The sequence below is a fragment of the Penicillium chermesinum genome (genome assembly GCF_028974085.1).
Source record: "Penicillium chermesinum strain IBT 19713 chromosome Unknown utg000003l:1.0-5111272.0:1.0-5115320.0, whole genome shotgun sequence".
Lineage (NCBI taxonomy): Eukaryota > Fungi > Ascomycota > Eurotiomycetes > Eurotiales > Aspergillaceae > Penicillium > Penicillium chermesinum.
Window position 1 is genome coordinate 3,583,076 of NW_026695313.1, and position 16,130 is coordinate 3,599,205.

The window sequence follows — 16,130 nt, forward strand, 5'->3', positions numbered from 1 at the left end:
GATGATATGATTCGGTCTTAGTACTATTCGGAGAAAATCATGTAATTTACTCATTTGGGCTTTTATGGAAGAGGCACAATCCTGGTTCATTTTTCACCTGCACCGGCAGAGCGGGTCTATCCTTTGGTCTCGATGACCGCGACGTAAGCACAAATCATTGCTTCGATATTTCAAGGTTTATCGGGGGTATCTTCAAAGCACGTGCATGATTGAGAGTGATAGGGAATGCCATCCTGAGTCCGGTCGAGTTGGATGGGTTGTTCATAATCTGTCTCCGGCTTCACCATGGAGATGAATTTGATGGCCTTGTATTTGGAGCATTCAGTTCCCTCCTGAAGATGGAATAGGTCGTTCCGAGGCACAAGCATCACAGCATAAGAAGTTAGAAGGGTTCTCCAATGTGCATATTTCACATATCCAGGCATCGTCATAGGTCTTGTTATTCGGGTTTTTGGAAGGTACCGGGGGCTTTTGAGGAGGATGTCTTCCGCCCTGAAGATTTTGAGCTGCTTCCTTCGGAAGGAGATTCAGACGTTATATTTTGATGCGGCCCGGCCGGATTTTGCTCGCTGGGAGGCACGTATGCAGATCCATACTTTTCCCGCTCTTCCTCCTGAATCAATTCAATGAAAGCCTGCATTATCGCCTGTTCGTTCGCGTCGTCTTCTTCTGCTTGGGTACGAAACCCGTTTCTTGAAGCCTCTTCAGCGAGGGCAGCTCCTCCATGTGTCCCAGAGGCACACCCGTTCAAGACCTCTTCGTCGAACCGACGCTGCGCAGCATCGGCTCGCAGCCTGCGGATATCAGACCCCCTCGGGGCTGCGGCTCCACCCAATCGTTGTCCGGATTTTGCCATCAGGCCACTTCTCTCTCTCGGCAGCAGCGCGGGCTTGACGACGAGCTTCGTCCATAGGAATCCGGGACCCACCGAGGCGTCTTCCTTCGGAGAGGAAGTTCCCCCCAGTGAACCCCTTCATGGCGAGCTCTACGTGTTCATCCCGAAGCTGATTCCACAGGTTATGGAAAGCTTTGTTGTGAGGTTTGATAGGGATATGGCAAAGTCTGCAGATCGTTGGTTCGTGTACTACTCGGTTTAGGACAAGGCTTGGTGCTTACTTACTCATGTAACATAGTGTCTGCAATCTCTTCAAAAGGAAGAAATTGCTCTGGATCTCTTGCGTATCGTAGCCGAAGGTAGATGTATCCACGGGAGTCATTCATCCCGAGCAAGTTGGCATTTCTTGGTAGAATTCGCATAGAGCACGAATCTTCCAGTTACGCTGCCGCATGATAGGCTTGACCATCGAAGCTATTTGTTGTAATATCTTCAAGGCTTCTGCCTGACGGGGTCGCGATTTATCATGGCGATATTCCCGGATAATAGCCTCTGGATCCTGCATTCTGAAGCTGGATATCTGGATGCAGATAAGGCGCAGAGGGGGACTTCGGGAAACAGAAGACCACGACCTTTTTTATAACCACATTCTCTCAGGATAAGACTGTGTTTTGGAGAAATGCCTTCCAAATAAAGACCCCCCACTAACCCAGTGACTTTCACCTCGAGGCGCGTCGCCCTTCGGCGCTATCAAACGTGATAGGTGACTGATGGTACAAACGACCCTTGATCGTTGCCTGACAACGTCGGCGCAGATCACGTGCTGCTGCTCCAGCTGACTTGTATACTTCTGACTTGTCGCAAATGGCATTGTATTGGGTTACGAGAGCTGATTCGAGTAGCGTCGGGTTGGCTCACAGGGGGCTTTCTATTGTAATTGTACAGAATCTGAACAGTTTGTCAAGGTGTGTCCAAGGGCCGGTATGTACTTTGGGTCGAACACAGACATATATACTTACCGATAGGGCCGGAAACAAAACCTGATACTAGAATTAGTGTTTCACTGGCATGTATTCTACTATTACCATTTTGTCATTTTTTTTTGACAGTAGTAAATCCTTGGCTATAGAGATCTAGAGTAGAATTGTCTCCGTATAGGTTGCGCTGCCACACTGTACTACTAGTGTTGCGCGCAACAGCTCATGTGACTGATAAGCGGGAAGCGACTCTTGATCGGCCATCGCTCTCTTATCGGTTTCGTGCTTTTCTAACCTTTCAAATGACTTCAAACAAGATGACAAGCGACGACCAGTTCTTCTTGGACTATGTACGTATACCATATCTTGTGATTAGCCGTGATGAGCCTCGATATTGACTTCCCTGACAGCTCGCATCTATCCCTCATGACGTAAGACGTTACTCGGCACAAGTAGCCGACTCCATCGACCGACAAGTCGACTACGCCGCAACTGTTATCCGGGATAGGCTGTCAGAGCAGTCATGGATTCCAGATTCAGTTCGCCCAGCGATGCGCGCGCCTCGGATGCGCTCTCAAGTTGGTTTGATCGCACGCACTCAAGACTGGATGTCACGGAATCGCGCATGGACTGCTGCGATCCTGGCATTTGTCGGGACAGGCTGTGCGATGTACTATGGGAATAAAAGCCTGCATGCGAAAAGGCGACGAGCCAGGAAGGCTGGGAATGGGTCGCGCAAAGAAATCGTTGGTAGGTCATCCCCCGAGGACGTGTATGCCGAGGCCGACTTGCTAACATCAGAAAAGTCGTGGCGGGATCCCCTCAGGACCCCTTGACAAGGGCTATTGCGTCAGACCTGGAACGCCGTGGGTATATCGTCTTCATCACCGTGACTTCTGCAGATGAAGAACGCATTGTTCAGTCTGAAAACCGGACCGACATCAAGGCCCTCTGGTTGGACTTGACGGCTGTAAATATCCTCGACTCGAAATCTAAGAATGGCATTGTTTGCTGATCGAGATGATTACAGAAACCATCGACTCCCTCCGAGATTCATCCTTCCTTGTTTGAACTGCGCACGCTGATCACCACACCTCAGTACCCTCACCCCGGAATGCCCCCACATACTTGCCAGCTGAGCGGTCTCATCATCGTACCCTCGCCAAACTATGCTTCCGGCCCTGTCGCAACTATTCTCCCCTCCTCCTGGGCTGACATCGTCAATGCCCGTCTCCTCTTTTCTATCCTCACAACCCAAATATTCCTCCCTTTGTTCACCCTTCGCAACAACTCTAGTACCATAATATTCGCGTACCCCTCGGTTTCATCATCTCTTGCCGCACCCTTCGCCGCGCCAGAGGTCACCGCTGTTCGGGCAATTTCCGGATTTGCGGAGTCTCTCCGACAAGAGCTCCGACTGCTAAAGTGCAAGAACGTAGACGTCGTCGAGCTTCGGATCGGAAATGTTGATCTCGGACCAGGCTATCGCAATCTGCAAAGCCAGATTACCGGAACCGAGATTCTGGCTTGGAACGACCAGCAGAGATCCCTCTACGGCCAATCCTACTTATCAAGTATCGAACAGCGCCCGGTGGCAACCACGGGCCCTGCCACGATCAAAGGATCGCCAGCTCGGCATCTGCACTACGCTGTGATGGATGCACTGGAGCCTGCATCGCGCAATTTCCTTGGATGCAAGCGATCCAAAAAGACCGTAATGTTCGTTGGCCGGGGTGCTCGGTCTTATAGTGTGATAGGTGCTTGGGTTCCGAGTGGTCTGGTTGCCTTGATGATGGGTTACCGCAGTGGACATGCGGCAGGCGACGATAGCCCCAGTGAGAGCGAGACGAGCTGGGAACGTGTCTAATGCCGATGCGCACCTCAAAGTTTAAGACGCCGACCTGTGCCATTAGCATTCATTTTAGATACAATATACTCTACTCTAACGACCAAAGTCAAGACAGCTTGACAGTACATACCTTTAAATATCCACTCTCGCAGCCTTGACAGGTGTAAATGAAAATATAAGAGTTGGTTTCGTTGAATACCAATCTTTTTCATCATATTCCCCCTCCTGACTGTTCGTCCATCCACTGGGGCCAAGTATCCTCGGTGACAGCCGGATCATCCAAACCACGGAAAATGCTGTCGAAAAGAGCTATATCAACACCCTGTAGGTCACCCCACTCCTCTCCAATACCAGGCAGGTTTGTAGGAAGCGATATATCCAAATTTGAGATTATGTGTTGTGATTCATCTAATCCACCAGTCCCGAGATTCTGCTGGGATGACTGCCGTGGATGTCGTGCTGATAACTCATGCCGACTGAGCACATTCTGCGCAGCAGAAGAGCCTGAGGGGCCCGAGGCTGTCTGAGTCGAGGCCATGGCCATCGACTCTTCCGCCGTTAAGCCTGTTCCTGGAAGCGAAGTCGATTTCGAGATAACGCCATGCTCAAAATTGATAGTACCAAAATGAGCAATGCGGATTTGCAGAGCCCTGTTACAGTCCGAAATCCTGCTACTATTCTCAAAGCCCATGTCGTCGGCGGTAGATGAGCTTGTTTTATAAACCACTCCTCTTGCAGCGTTCGCTTCTGCGGTGAGAAGTGAGCGCATAGCACGGCCAATGTCCAATGCAATAGAATCTGTGCCGTTGTCGCTCAAGGATTCTAGGATCTGGAGGGTTTGCTCCATGGTTGCACTTGTTTCATTGGGCTAAGGGCATGATTGATAATTGCGCATTGCGAAAGTCCCCGAGAACTCGGTTGAGGTCTCCTTGTCAGCATACTTCGAAGTTCGGCCGAATTCTCGGCTCTCCATCTTCATCTATAAAAGTGCCGTCCTGCATCATAGATTCCAACTCCTCAGCTCTCTATTGACATTTGATCAAATATAATAGGATTACTCAGTTCCAAGGCTACGCCTCGTACTCTTTTAGACACCAATAATGGTCAAAATAGCACTCGCAGGTGGCTCCGGCAGTAAGTCCCGACCTTGAGCAGCTACAACAGCTTTCGGATCTCCAATCCCGCAGACTATTACTGCCGGGGAAGCGACTATCTGGCATTGGTGGCGTTCACTACACTGTGCCTTGCTTATATCTCCTCGGCAAGTCAAATAGCTGATGTTGGAGCGACGGTTCCCGACGCTCTTGGGAGCATGCAGGAAGAAGGGGGTCTGTATTGTGCGGTATGGATTGGGAAAATATGTAACTCTAGAAGTTCTAAAATGACAGGCACCACATATTTAATTATACGGTGAGCTCCTTATATAAGAAAAGTTGTGAACATTCGCCAAGAAATGAATGAGTGGTAATATGTTCCGACACCAATTGATCTCAGCTGCGTGGGTTGGCCCATCCATGCTCCAAGAGAAAACATCCCCATTAATAATGAATTACGCTAAATATCGTAATAAGGCTACGTCATACAGAGTCAGGTAGTCCTCGATAATTTTTGGGGTTTACAGTCAATATGGGAATGTTTCCTTTTTCACACTACAGCCAATATGTCCTTAAACGCAGAATCTGAGTTAGATACCGAGACTTCTAGTGGCGGTTTTCTTAGTGATCTAGGACCCCCCAATCAGAACATATGTGTATAAGGGAATTACACAGTTTCTTGCAACCATGAAAATGGAACAAGATCGCCAAGAAGAAGAATCTGAGGTGAGTGAATGGGTACTCTTTACTAAGGTAAAGAAGCAGGTGTTTAGTCGTGACTTCCTAAATTGCGATGAATGTTTTCTGGACCGTCGCTGGACTTCTTATGATTCTTTCTCCCAACTTCTTCTGGCCAAAATGCCGCCTTCATCCCCTCACGAGACTGCTGCGCGAACATTTGAAAGAGAATTTTGGAGACGTCTCGAGCCAATGGGACTAGTACGGTGTATTCGAAGCGAAGGATCTGCAGCCCAGGAAGCTGAAGACGGATCGGCGAAACAACCTGACTGTCAATTTTTTCCAAAAAGACTTCCTAAAGGAAGATCTCGTTCTTGGCCTACTCTTGTGGTGGAAGTGGGGTATTCAGAATCCCCTTCGAAATTGATGTCGGATACTCGATTCTGGCTCGACAAATCGAATAATGATGTCCAAATGGTCATCATCATAAAGGTCCGCCGAGATGCACCTAGCATCGTGCTAGAAAGATGGGAACCAGTGGGCGGAAAGAAAAAACGTCTACAAGTTGTCACTGTCAGCAAGAGAGACAACAACCGGATCGACATCCAAGGCCAGCCTTTGATTATCCCTTTCGAAAAAATATTTCTCCGCCAACCTACTATTCCTAAAGAGAGGGATCTCAGCCTAGATGAAGAAGCTCTGGCGGCTATTGCGGATGATGTCTGGGACACACAAGATTTCTGAGGACTGTCGTTCCTCAGTATCAGAGCTGGGAAGTCGGCCCAATTTCTTGCCCACAATCGCCCGAGTGCGCGTGGTGTCTACAAGAACCAAGAATTTCTCAACGGTGCTTTACCAGGAACGCTTGTGCTCGCCCCCCTCGGCCGAAGCTGTTTTAGTCGTGATGACATACGGAGATTTTGGACGTCCCGATCTGAAATATTACGCAATCGTCTTCTACTATTCATAATCAATTCATGAACGGCATGAACCTTTGAGTTGAGACATATCTACCCCAGGCTGTCCTCGGCTCAGCTACTACTAGGAGGCACAGTGTAGATCATTTGACCGCTGACATTGAGCCACAAGACTTGGACTGAGCATCTGGTTCTAGTCATATTATTCTTCAAGCAATTCAGATGTCTGATTGAATGGTATTTGATTATTCTTGAGACACAGAAAATATGTAGTACGTACTACTAGAGGAACCGAAAATACCCTACTAAGATATAAATAGACATAAGTGTAAAGTCGTCAGGAAGCAGACATGAATTGCTGTCATTAGACAGGAGCCTTCATACCACCCAACTCGACCTGCGATTTGGCGATGTTGCTAAATTTCTGATGCAGCTGCGTATCATACCGAGATCTCTTGACTTCACCCTTGGTCAACCAAACGCGCAATCGGATGAGCGCCCAAGAGATACAGAAAATGACCAGGATTGCTGCAAGGATTCCGAAGCAGTATCCCGTCACCTCGCCGCTCTTGCGCCCATGCTCGGGATTCAGGAAGGAGTATGGATACCAGCCCTGACTGTAAGCGGTGATGTAAGCGACGCAGAGGTAGAAGAGTAGGATGAGAATTAGGAATGGAATAAAAATCCACGGATGCGGCGCTGTTGCCGGAAGAATGATTTCCTGGGATTTGTTAATATCATTCTCTCCGTCTACAAAATTGAGGAAGATCGGATTCGACGTACCATGAGAGCGTAGAACGAATTCAGGCCATGTTGAGAGATCTATGCCGTGTTAGGTTGGTGGCGCATTAATCTGAGGGATGCAGGGGGTTGCGGGGAGGGGAAGGTCAGACATGTTGAGGCTGATGAGGTATCAAGATTCCCCTCGTCGCGCCACGGGGAGGAACTTACGTTTGACCAACCGGGGAAGGTGGTCTTGTAAAACGGTGGCGTGAAAAGAATAGCCCAGAACACAATAGTCACTAGGAAGGGATATGTCGTGATTGTCGCATAGAGCAAGCCGTGCAAAGCGCGAAAGGCGCGTGGCCAACGGTCGAAGAGCACAGAGCACCCGGTCCTTGCATAGCAGGCCGTGTGGATGGCTGAGAAGAGGAAGTAGAAGCCGAGACCCCAGTAGGTCAACCAAGTGAAGTAGCTGAAGGATTCTCCGATTGCCACGCGATCATCATGGGTACCGTACCAAATCCAGATGACAATGATGGTGGTGAAGATGTACAAGGCAATGAGAGCGCGCAGGCCTGCGAGAACGGCGGGAGGCAGCAGCCAGGATGTTTCGAATCGGTGGAGGCCGTCGAGACTGGGATCAACCCCAAAGAGGGTCGCGCTCGGGATTTGACGCATGATGGACGAGTTTCAACCTCAAGCTTGGGATAGCGACAGGATCACAATTCCCATCACAATTCCCATCCCACTTGCGACCGGGAGATGGTCATAAATATCTATGTTTGGATCAGTTCGACTGGCCCCCCAAGCTGTCAAGGATCAGCCTTGCGCTTTGGGGGGCCTAGCGTGGCTGTTCGTTTCATGCACGAAGCTATGCGGGGGCTAATTTTGGGATGCGACCCATCCCATCCCCACTTCGAGCTCAAGCGATGCTCAAACGATGCTCACGAGATTTGAGATGTTTTCTGTAGAACACAATAAGATCCGAGTTTAGAATCAAACTGAGTTCGGCGTACATAGTATAACGAAATGCAAAGTGTGAATTAGTCGTATCGCTTGATGCATCTGCTAGTGCAAGTAGTTTGTGTACCCAAGCACCGTATTCCGTATATTTAAGTTTAGAAACACGAAAAAGCCGAACAAGGCCAAAGATAACGATCTAACGCAACTCGCCGTGCAGTGCGCCGTAATTCTGCCGGAACCCTCGAACCCCAGATTTCTCGTCACAGCGATACCAATTGTCTACAAATACGGCGTACCGTGGAAGGCTTCTGGAATCTGGCCGGTCGGAATCGCCGACATCGGTCGCTTTTCGCCACTGGTGATGGTAAAAGTAGATTCGGCGCTTGAATGCACCTGATAACCGCGCCAATGCTGCTAAACAATCTACCGCTGGAGATCCTAGAGCTCATTGTGCTCCATGTCTCCGTTCGGGACCTCTGCCATGTAATAGCAACATCGCATCGCCTTTGCGACTTATTGCAGCCGAGGCTCTTCACCAATGTGAAACTATCCGACATCTATGGATGCAAAGAGGGTCCTGCCTTGTCTTATAGAGTCAGTAAGTTTCTGTATGCTGTCGTCCGAAACCCGAGACTAGCCCATCACGTTCGTACCTTGGAAGTCTCAGGCTGGAACGTAAATGGATTCGACATTGAATATCGTGAAGAAGAAAAGAAGGCCAGATTTGACCGAGGTCTTGCCGAAAAACTAGTCGAGGAACCGCATGGGTATACTGAGGGCGAAAGGGCTCAATGGCTTGAAGACCTCGAGGAATTTCAGACCGAGGCATGGGTGGCTTTGCTACTTCCGAAATTAGAGAAGATATGGAAACTGAGCCTGGATTGGCCCCAAGATTCAACACATATCCTGAATATGTTTCGGAAGGCTGGTGATCGCAGTGAACCTGTTTTCCTCATCTCGAGGAAGTTTATACAACTTGGTGGAGAGAGGATGGTGGCTCAATACCGGCTTATTTTCTCAATCCATTTTTCAAATTCCCCTCGATGCGCAAATTGGGCTGTTCACGACTAAGAGACCAGAAACGTGAAGAATGGGGCCCCGAACTGGGCAATGATGAGCCTCCCCTGGAGAAGGATGTCCTCCAGCCGTACTGCTCAAATATCACCGCAATCGACATTGCGCAGGCATGTTGTTTTGATGGACTGCGAGAATGGATCCAAGCGTGCAAAACTCTGAAATCATTCCGGACTGTTGGTGATGGGCAGCTATCACACTCTGAATATTATGCTGGGAAACACCATGGACAAGGGGGGGGAAACTCTACGAGTCGCTTTTGCTGCACAAATCCACACTGGAGGCCATCTGGATTGACCGATCCTCGTTTGGCGATGGCAACGATGGATGGATGGGATCTTTCGCAGAATTCACCGCTTTGAAAGCTCTTGCCATCACCTTGCCAGGGCTTGTGGGAGTTGCCTACGGAGGAAACCGTCATGAAGATCCCCCACGAAAACTTCGGAAGCTCCAAGACGTCCTTCCTTCGTCGTTGGAGACACTTTATCTTGATCTGGACGAAAGATTTTGCTTCAGCCAGGCTTTAGATGATCTGTCAGACTTGGTTGCATCGAGGGAATTCCCCCAACTCGTGACAATCCATCTGAACCGCGTTATCAAACATGAGAACCGGGAGAAAGTTGCCTGGCTAAAGAAGGTCTGTGAAAAGGCCGGGGTCCAGGGATTTTTTTCACACAAACACAGAGGATATCGATACGATGTGCTCTGGATGCTGAGCAACAGGTCTCTTGAGCCAATCTGGCCTTTCAACAGGGCTGAAGACCTTGGATGGTACTTTCTTGAGGCATCAGATACGAAGTGAGCGTTGGACCTGCCTGTTCTGGAGTTTGGTAGCTGTGATTCGTATGTATATCATGGCGTTCCTAGATCTTTTACATTAGATGGCCTTGCACCGATAATCTGATTCCTCATTGCAGCAAATTCTGCCACGCGGCGAAATGCCGATCTTTGGAACAATACGAAGGTCACCGAGGTGTTGGAAGCGTATCGTAATGTAAATGCCTGTAACCCAAGGGAAGCGGTCTTAAAGGCGGTCTAGTTATTGTCTTCGACTGCGCCACATTTTGTCTCTTTCATTTTTCGGAGAAATAACATGAGAGAAGTGTGGCTGATGTGACGTGCTGATCACTGCCCACGGTAAACAACCCCCCGGACGGAGTAAACAAAGATGCCAAGGGTTGTTAAACACTAGAAAGCAGCCCAACTCGAATGCCTCATTTCCATGGACTCCACCGGACGCAGACAATTGGTGAGCCAAACAAGCACAAAGAGTGGAAGAGCCACGAAACATCCCGTGTGGGGAAAATCCGGTTCTAGAAGGCGACGATCAAACAGGATGTGAAATGGAGACCGAGGATCAATGAAAATCCATCTCAGGAGAGCTAGAGCCAATACAGATAGACTCACGTATAGGGGTATAGGGGGGGTATCTGCTCAGGTGTACCTTTGCCCTGCAGATTATGGAGCACTATTCACAGTAATGGGGAGACCGCAACCGACGGCCAATGAGGGCGGACATGCGCGCGGCCAATAGCAGCCCCAATGGCGTCAAGCACGGGTCCGTGATGGATGCCCCTGATGGGCCTCGTAGTAGCCGGGTAACTTGTGAGAGTAAAATGTATATGCGAAATAGGTTCAGTTTGTAGTACGTTTTTGTTGCTTGGGGGCCACAGGAAACGTAGATATAGTGATGCCTGCACGGAATACCCTGTACGTAAATACATGTGGCCAAGTGGGGTCCGAGGTTGATGCGGTTGACGCAGATTGAGTATCGACAGTACGTTGTCTGATTCGGTGTTGAGACGCACCTCCATGCATGTCTAGCGCCCGTCTTCTCCGTGAGACCTATTCATATCCCTTCTCCCTACGAGCCCCTAAAAACACTATTCCCTCCCCCCCCCCCACCGCCCTCCTCCCTTTCATGGGTTTTGGAAAGTGACGAATCCCTTCTACAGAGTGAAAGTGGGCCCTCCTGGCTAGTGCACGGGGCCTTTCTCTTTGCATTAAGATCGTCAGGGCCTCGCCCGTATTCTCCTTTCTGACGCAGTGCTCTCTCAACTTCTTTGCATGGGTTGATTCCTCTGTTTATCGACCTTTAGGGCTGTCATTCCTTTGGCCTTATCCGCCTTTCCGCCCGGTGTCGAACGATCCTCCGACGTCGTGTCGCCCACCGTCTCGACTCCCCCGATCCCGATTCCAAACCCTCAGGGACATGCGCACTTTGTGAATCCTGACGGAAAACACCGAGACGATCCGGAAGAAAAGGGACGTACAGGCACAGAGACCTACGATATGGCTTCGCCTTCTCGTCCCGGAGCCAAGCTGAGCGAATGTCGCTCTGCTTCTCACGACACCTGCGAGGGGGCATTCCCTCCCCCCGCATAGCACACTTGGCTGGCGCAATTCCTCCGGCGTTATCTCCCCTCGACGCATTCGCCGCTCAAGGTCGATTCCTTGCCAAACAACTCGATGAATCGCAACGAGGAGAGCGGCGCATGAGTCGCCTGCCCCCGTCCAGTGTCGCACGGTCGCTTTCACGCCCGCGCCCAGGTTATTACCGTTCGACTCAAAGCGACTCGAGAACAGAAACTTTGACCCGGCGACCGACCCAGAAAGGTCTCCCTGAGGTGGAAGAGCCAAAGTACCGGCCCGTATCAGAACACCCCCGCTTCAGTTCCATCTCCCAAGCCACCAGCGTTGCCGATAGTCAAGATGGGGATACCACGCCGCGCACTACAATGATTAGCGAGAACCCGAGCGAGCTTGGAATCCCACGGTCTGAATCGCCTTATGAGGATGCGTCGCTAGCGGACGAGGAGGGAGACTCGGTAGGCGTTGCTCTCTCCGATCGACAGTCGTCCACCGACTCGACCACCCGTCTCCATATCCCAAGGACTCTGGCACCGCCTGCCTCGCCGCATTCGCGGCCATCAAGCAGCGCCCGAGCCGCGCACCAGGAGAGTTCGGACGATGACAACAGCAGCTCGAATGGTGGTTCAACATTCTCCAAACCTCGTAAACTTTCGTCAGGAAGTACTGTCTCAATACCTTACTCACCTCTGTCTACATTCCCGGCCCGCCCTCATCCACGTTCACCATCAATGAGCTCTGAAACGTCTGGCGTCAGCTACCTCGGCCGCCCATCATTCAATTTTTCCCGTCCTCTTAGTCGATCGAGCACTAATCTCTCCGTATCGGGAGTCGAGGCGTCTCTGCCGCCGCCTACGACCCAACTGCACCAACAACCTAGCGACATGAATCGACCGACTAAACCCAGCCCGATTCTCGTTCCGTTGGCTACGGCAGAAGCTGCTCAGACGCAGCCAGCTGAGGGAGAGCCTTCTTCGGCTGTCTCTTCTTATACTTACGCCAGTTACGCGCTGCCTCGCGGGCGCGAGCTTGCCCGGGATTCAGTTATATTTGCAGGCTTGCAAACTCCTGATTTTGAGTGGAAAGGACCTATATTCGACAAAACGCCCCCCCGTCATTCAGACGATATCCCGCGCTCGGCTCATACGCCTCCACCTACCTCACAGCGTAGGATGGACTATTCACCCAAGCCACATTCGATGCATGAGGTCCCAGCACCGGAGCCAAAGGCACCAGCAATGCCTGTGTCCCCCAAGCCCGCCCCGGCAGCTACTCTGCCCACCCCGAAAGAGCTCCGCGATCTTCTGCCGAATCCACTCAGCCGCTTTCAAATGACAAGGAAGAAACTGCGTCCTCAGCAGACTCCGCTAGCACATTGCGCCCCAAGACCGCCACCACTCAGGTGCCTTCGAATAATCTCTCGGATGATGACCATGTTGCTAAGGCGATTGAATTGCACGAGAAGGGTTCTTTGAACGAATCAACGTACCACCTGCGCATTGCCGCGAAGCAGAACAATCCGACGGGTATGTTGCTTTATGCGCTGGCTTGTCGCCATGGCTGGGGAATGCGCCCGAACCAACAAGAGGGTGTCAAATGGCTACGCAAGGCTGTGGATTTAGTCGGATTGGAGATGCTCGAAAACCCTGATGCGCCTGGCGCATCCAAGGCCAAGGAAATCCAGAAGGCCTACAGAGCCCAATTTGCGCTGAGCATCTACGAAATGGGCGTCAGCTATTTGAATGGCTGGGGTATCGAGCAGAACAAGGCTCTTGCCCTACGATGCTTCGAAATCGCAGGTCAGTGGGGTGATGCGGATGCCATGGCCGAAGCCGGATTCTGTTACGCCGAGGGTGTTGGATGCAAGAAGGATATGCACAAGGCGGCTAGATTCTATCGCAATGCTGAATCCAATGGTATGAGCATTGTCGGCAACAGCTGGTAAGTCAACACCCTGATTTTGAGACTCGGCCAATACTGACCATCGAAACAGGATCTACAAGGAGAAGTACATGGAAAAGGAAAAAGAGAACAAGTCTCGTTCTCGTGGCCGAACGCACGACAACAAAAACAACAACGATACGCGCAGCAAGTCGCGCACTCGCAGCATATTTCAGCGGAAGAAGTCTGGCGCCGAGTAGGACTTTCCTCTATGCATATCGCATTTCTCCTATTATGTTTTAGGCGGGCCACTAGGCTCGACCCAAACTCCATTTGCATCAGCAATATATTTTGGAAGCGTTTACAGCCGATTTGTTCATCACTTTCAATTGCTTGACTGCCTTAGTCATTTCATCACTTTGATTCTACTTCCTGTTTTTCTCGTTTTTTCGATACCTTTCTGTTTCTATTTGCCTCGCGCATACCCCTTTTCGGCCGCCTGGGCAGCTATTATTGAATGACCTGGAATCAGGACGTCGCGTCTCGTCCTATTCTTTGGCTGACTTCTACTTCGATTCTTTGTGGATAATCCTCTTTGTCATTATTCACCGACATGGCCTCTTCTTTTTTTCTTTCCTCCTGTTCCTTATGTGGCTATCGTCTCAGGAGGCTGATCCTCCTTTCACTTCTTCTGGATATTTACCGCCTATATCTACTGTCTTTCAACAATTTCTTTCTGATTCAGCGGACGCTTGCCTGCGAGCTCCTGCTCGCGATGAATTTTATGATGCAATCAGGTCGAGCCGGATGTATTATCGTTTTCTCGCATATCTTCAGCTGGTAGTCATGCATTAATGATCTATTCCAATTGATTGCATTTTCGGCCTGTATCAAATCCAATCCTGACAGTGCAGAACGCTATGTAAGAGCGCACGGCACCAGTAATAGTAAGAAGTAGGCACTAGGGTATTTCCAGCTGACTTTTTTTTTTTTGGACTTGAAAGGCGTGAGACCCCACAATAGGTACTAGTAAGAAAAATATCCTCATGGTCGCTACTGCAAAAATTATCCGAATAATCCATATCGGCGAGTGGATATGAAGAGAAAACAAAACGAGGGAAAAAGACAAGCAACCACTCAATGGCCCGCGATTTACCACAACATAAGATAATACTAGGCCAGTCAGACCTAGAAAGAAAAGAGAGAAAAAAGCAGAACACCACCGACGCCATGAAACCGCGTCTTACGTCAAAATGCGAGTAGGAAGAGATGGAGGGTATCGAATGCACTTAGTAACCGAACGACCCATAGATCAAGAAAAGGCGGGGCTAAAAGGAATAAACAAAAACATCTGAGAAAGGTAGCGACGAATCAGCAAATCAGAAAAATCGGCCGCAAAGGAAAGTAAACTCAGCTGTCACAAGCTGCGAAGGCTTGGTCTCTGGATGGAGCAAGGGATGGGTAGGCTCATCCGGGCGAGTACACGGCGAGGCGTCACATTCAGGGCGGAAAGAGGCTCGATGGGAGCGCGCGCTGCGTTCGCTACGTGGTTTGCCTAGGACAGCGAGGTCGTAGCCGGGTATGTGCAGATACGCCTAGTGCATGTAAGATACAATATTGACTTAGTTGGAAGTTGCTTGGCTTACCTTCATAGGAGGGCTCGGAGATTCGATAGACGGCCCGGGGTCTCTGCTGTGGACTGAGGAGGCCTCCGATGGCACCGAGGCTGTGTCTTTCTCATTGAATATAGGCGTTGGGATGTCCAGAGCAGGCCTTTCAGGGCTTGCATTGGAGTTTTGGTTTGAACCGAATATTTTGAAGAAGAACATTTGGAAGTGCGATAAATGCGATAAATGTAGAGATAATTCTGGTCTAACAGGTACTAGAAATTGGTGTTTTGCGTTCTTGGAGAGTACTTGGCTATCGGTTTGCTGCGGAGGGCACTCTGTACTTTAAATAATGATTATATTACAAGTCGACGTCATGAACGATTTGTGCCAGGCTGGAAATTGAAACTGCTTTGTTACAGGCAGTGTTCGAACGCATCCAACCGCGCGGTCCAGCGAGGCGCACCACCTGGGCTTTGGGACCTATGAGATCGATCTGTCACGTACTTTAGGCTCGATTTTCAAGTTGATCGATTCGATTTATAGTAAATATAGGATATTCAAGTTTCCTATCAGAACTGGGATTTCCAACCTTGACTCCGTTCACATTACTCATCTCCTGAACTGGTCATCAACAATTTTCATGAGGGGGCATGTGGGTCAAGTTCAGGCTGGCAAAACTAGTGGACCAGGCCGGATAACATCACAGCTGATACACCAGCCTGCGCGGGGGGATTCTCGGGGGCATCAACTGCATCACGGCCGTCAGAACATCCCTGCCAGCGCACTCCCATGATAAGGAAATTCGAGTCCCCGGCGCTGCGCCGCTGGTGTTGATGCAAGCCACTAGGCACCCGAGAGAATAAGGATGCTTAGCAGCATCTGGTTGGCCAGCCTCCTTTTCTTGAGCAGTTATTGATCGACAGCTGAAGTTTGGGCGCTAGTTGGGCGCTAGCGACCGGCTGGCAGGGACCAGTGAAGGAGCGATGGACATGAGAGTCAGGCTGCTAATAGAAAATAACTCGTACTTCAATGTAGACTCATAATATACGCTAGTGGAGAGCAAATGCGGCCCATGTGTATTGTCATCCATTCAGTGTTCACTTTTTGGACTATTCGAAAGTAATCTGGCACCTCATCCCGCCTGACGATCGTCTGGATC

The 16,130-nt window shown here is 50.0% G+C and overlaps 8 protein-coding genes across 8 annotated transcripts; 4 read left to right on the forward strand and 4 right to left on the reverse strand.

Annotated features, from left to right (window-relative positions):
- Positions 1 to 439: 439 nt before the first annotated feature.
- On the reverse strand, positions 440 to 1,400 carry N7468_004286 (metalloendopeptidase WSS1; the record flags this gene model as incomplete). Its single annotated transcript, XM_058473583.1, is given in 4 exon segments — positions 440 to 772; positions 810 to 1,062; positions 1,121 to 1,268; positions 1,280 to 1,400. The coding sequence occupies 4 exon segments, from the start codon at positions 1,398 to 1,400 to the stop codon at positions 440 to 442; spliced, it is 855 nt and encodes a 284-aa protein (XP_058332586.1).
- Positions 1,401 to 2,129: 729 nt separating this feature from the next.
- N7468_004287 (DUF1776 domain-containing protein) lies at positions 2,130 to 3,679 on the forward strand (the record flags this gene model as incomplete). The annotated part of the gene is made up of 4 exons (XM_058473584.1): positions 2,130 to 2,162; positions 2,223 to 2,562; positions 2,619 to 2,782; positions 2,843 to 3,679. The coding sequence occupies 4 exons, from the start codon at positions 2,130 to 2,132 to the stop codon at positions 3,677 to 3,679; spliced, it is 1,374 nt and encodes a 457-aa protein (XP_058332587.1).
- Positions 3,680 to 3,872: 193 nt separating this feature from the next.
- N7468_004288 (uncharacterized protein) lies at positions 3,873 to 4,508 on the reverse strand (the record flags this gene model as incomplete). The annotated part of the gene is made up of 1 exon (XM_058473585.1): positions 3,873 to 4,508. One exon carries the CDS (start codon positions 4,506 to 4,508, stop codon positions 3,873 to 3,875), a length of 636 nt encoding a protein of 211 aa, XP_058332588.1.
- Positions 4,509 to 5,442: 934 nt separating this feature from the next.
- On the forward strand, positions 5,443 to 6,177 carry N7468_004289 (uncharacterized protein; the record flags this gene model as incomplete). The annotated part of the gene is made up of 1 exon (XM_058473586.1): positions 5,443 to 6,177. The coding sequence occupies one exon, from the start codon at positions 5,443 to 5,445 to the stop codon at positions 6,175 to 6,177; it is 735 nt and encodes a 244-aa protein (XP_058332589.1).
- A 537-nt stretch (positions 6,178 to 6,714) lies between these two features.
- N7468_004290 (uncharacterized protein) lies at positions 6,715 to 7,751 on the reverse strand (the record flags this gene model as incomplete). The annotated part of the gene is made up of 3 exons (XM_058473587.1): positions 6,715 to 7,071; positions 7,134 to 7,172; positions 7,302 to 7,751. 3 exons carry the CDS (start codon positions 7,749 to 7,751, stop codon positions 6,715 to 6,717), a joined length of 846 nt encoding a protein of 281 aa, XP_058332590.1.
- A 693-nt stretch (positions 7,752 to 8,444) lies between these two features.
- N7468_004291 (uncharacterized protein) lies at positions 8,445 to 9,912 on the forward strand (the record flags this gene model as incomplete). The annotated part of the gene is made up of 3 exons (XM_058473588.1): positions 8,445 to 9,001; positions 9,022 to 9,286; positions 9,364 to 9,912. 3 exons carry the CDS (start codon positions 8,445 to 8,447, stop codon positions 9,910 to 9,912), a joined length of 1,371 nt encoding a protein of 456 aa, XP_058332591.1.
- Positions 9,913 to 11,440: 1,528 nt separating this feature from the next.
- N7468_004292 (tetratricopeptide repeat protein) lies at positions 11,441 to 13,621 on the forward strand (the record flags this gene model as incomplete). The annotated part of the gene is made up of 3 exons (XM_058473589.1): positions 11,441 to 12,647; positions 12,710 to 13,421; positions 13,474 to 13,621. 3 exons carry the CDS (start codon positions 11,441 to 11,443, stop codon positions 13,619 to 13,621), a joined length of 2,067 nt encoding a protein of 688 aa, XP_058332592.1.
- A 1,119-nt stretch (positions 13,622 to 14,740) lies between these two features.
- N7468_004293 (uncharacterized protein) lies at positions 14,741 to 15,190 on the reverse strand (the record flags this gene model as incomplete). The annotated part of the gene is made up of 2 exons (XM_058473590.1): positions 14,741 to 14,956; positions 15,008 to 15,190. 2 exons carry the CDS (start codon positions 15,188 to 15,190, stop codon positions 14,741 to 14,743), a joined length of 399 nt encoding a protein of 132 aa, XP_058332593.1.
- Between the last annotated feature and the right edge of the window lie 940 nt (positions 15,191 to 16,130).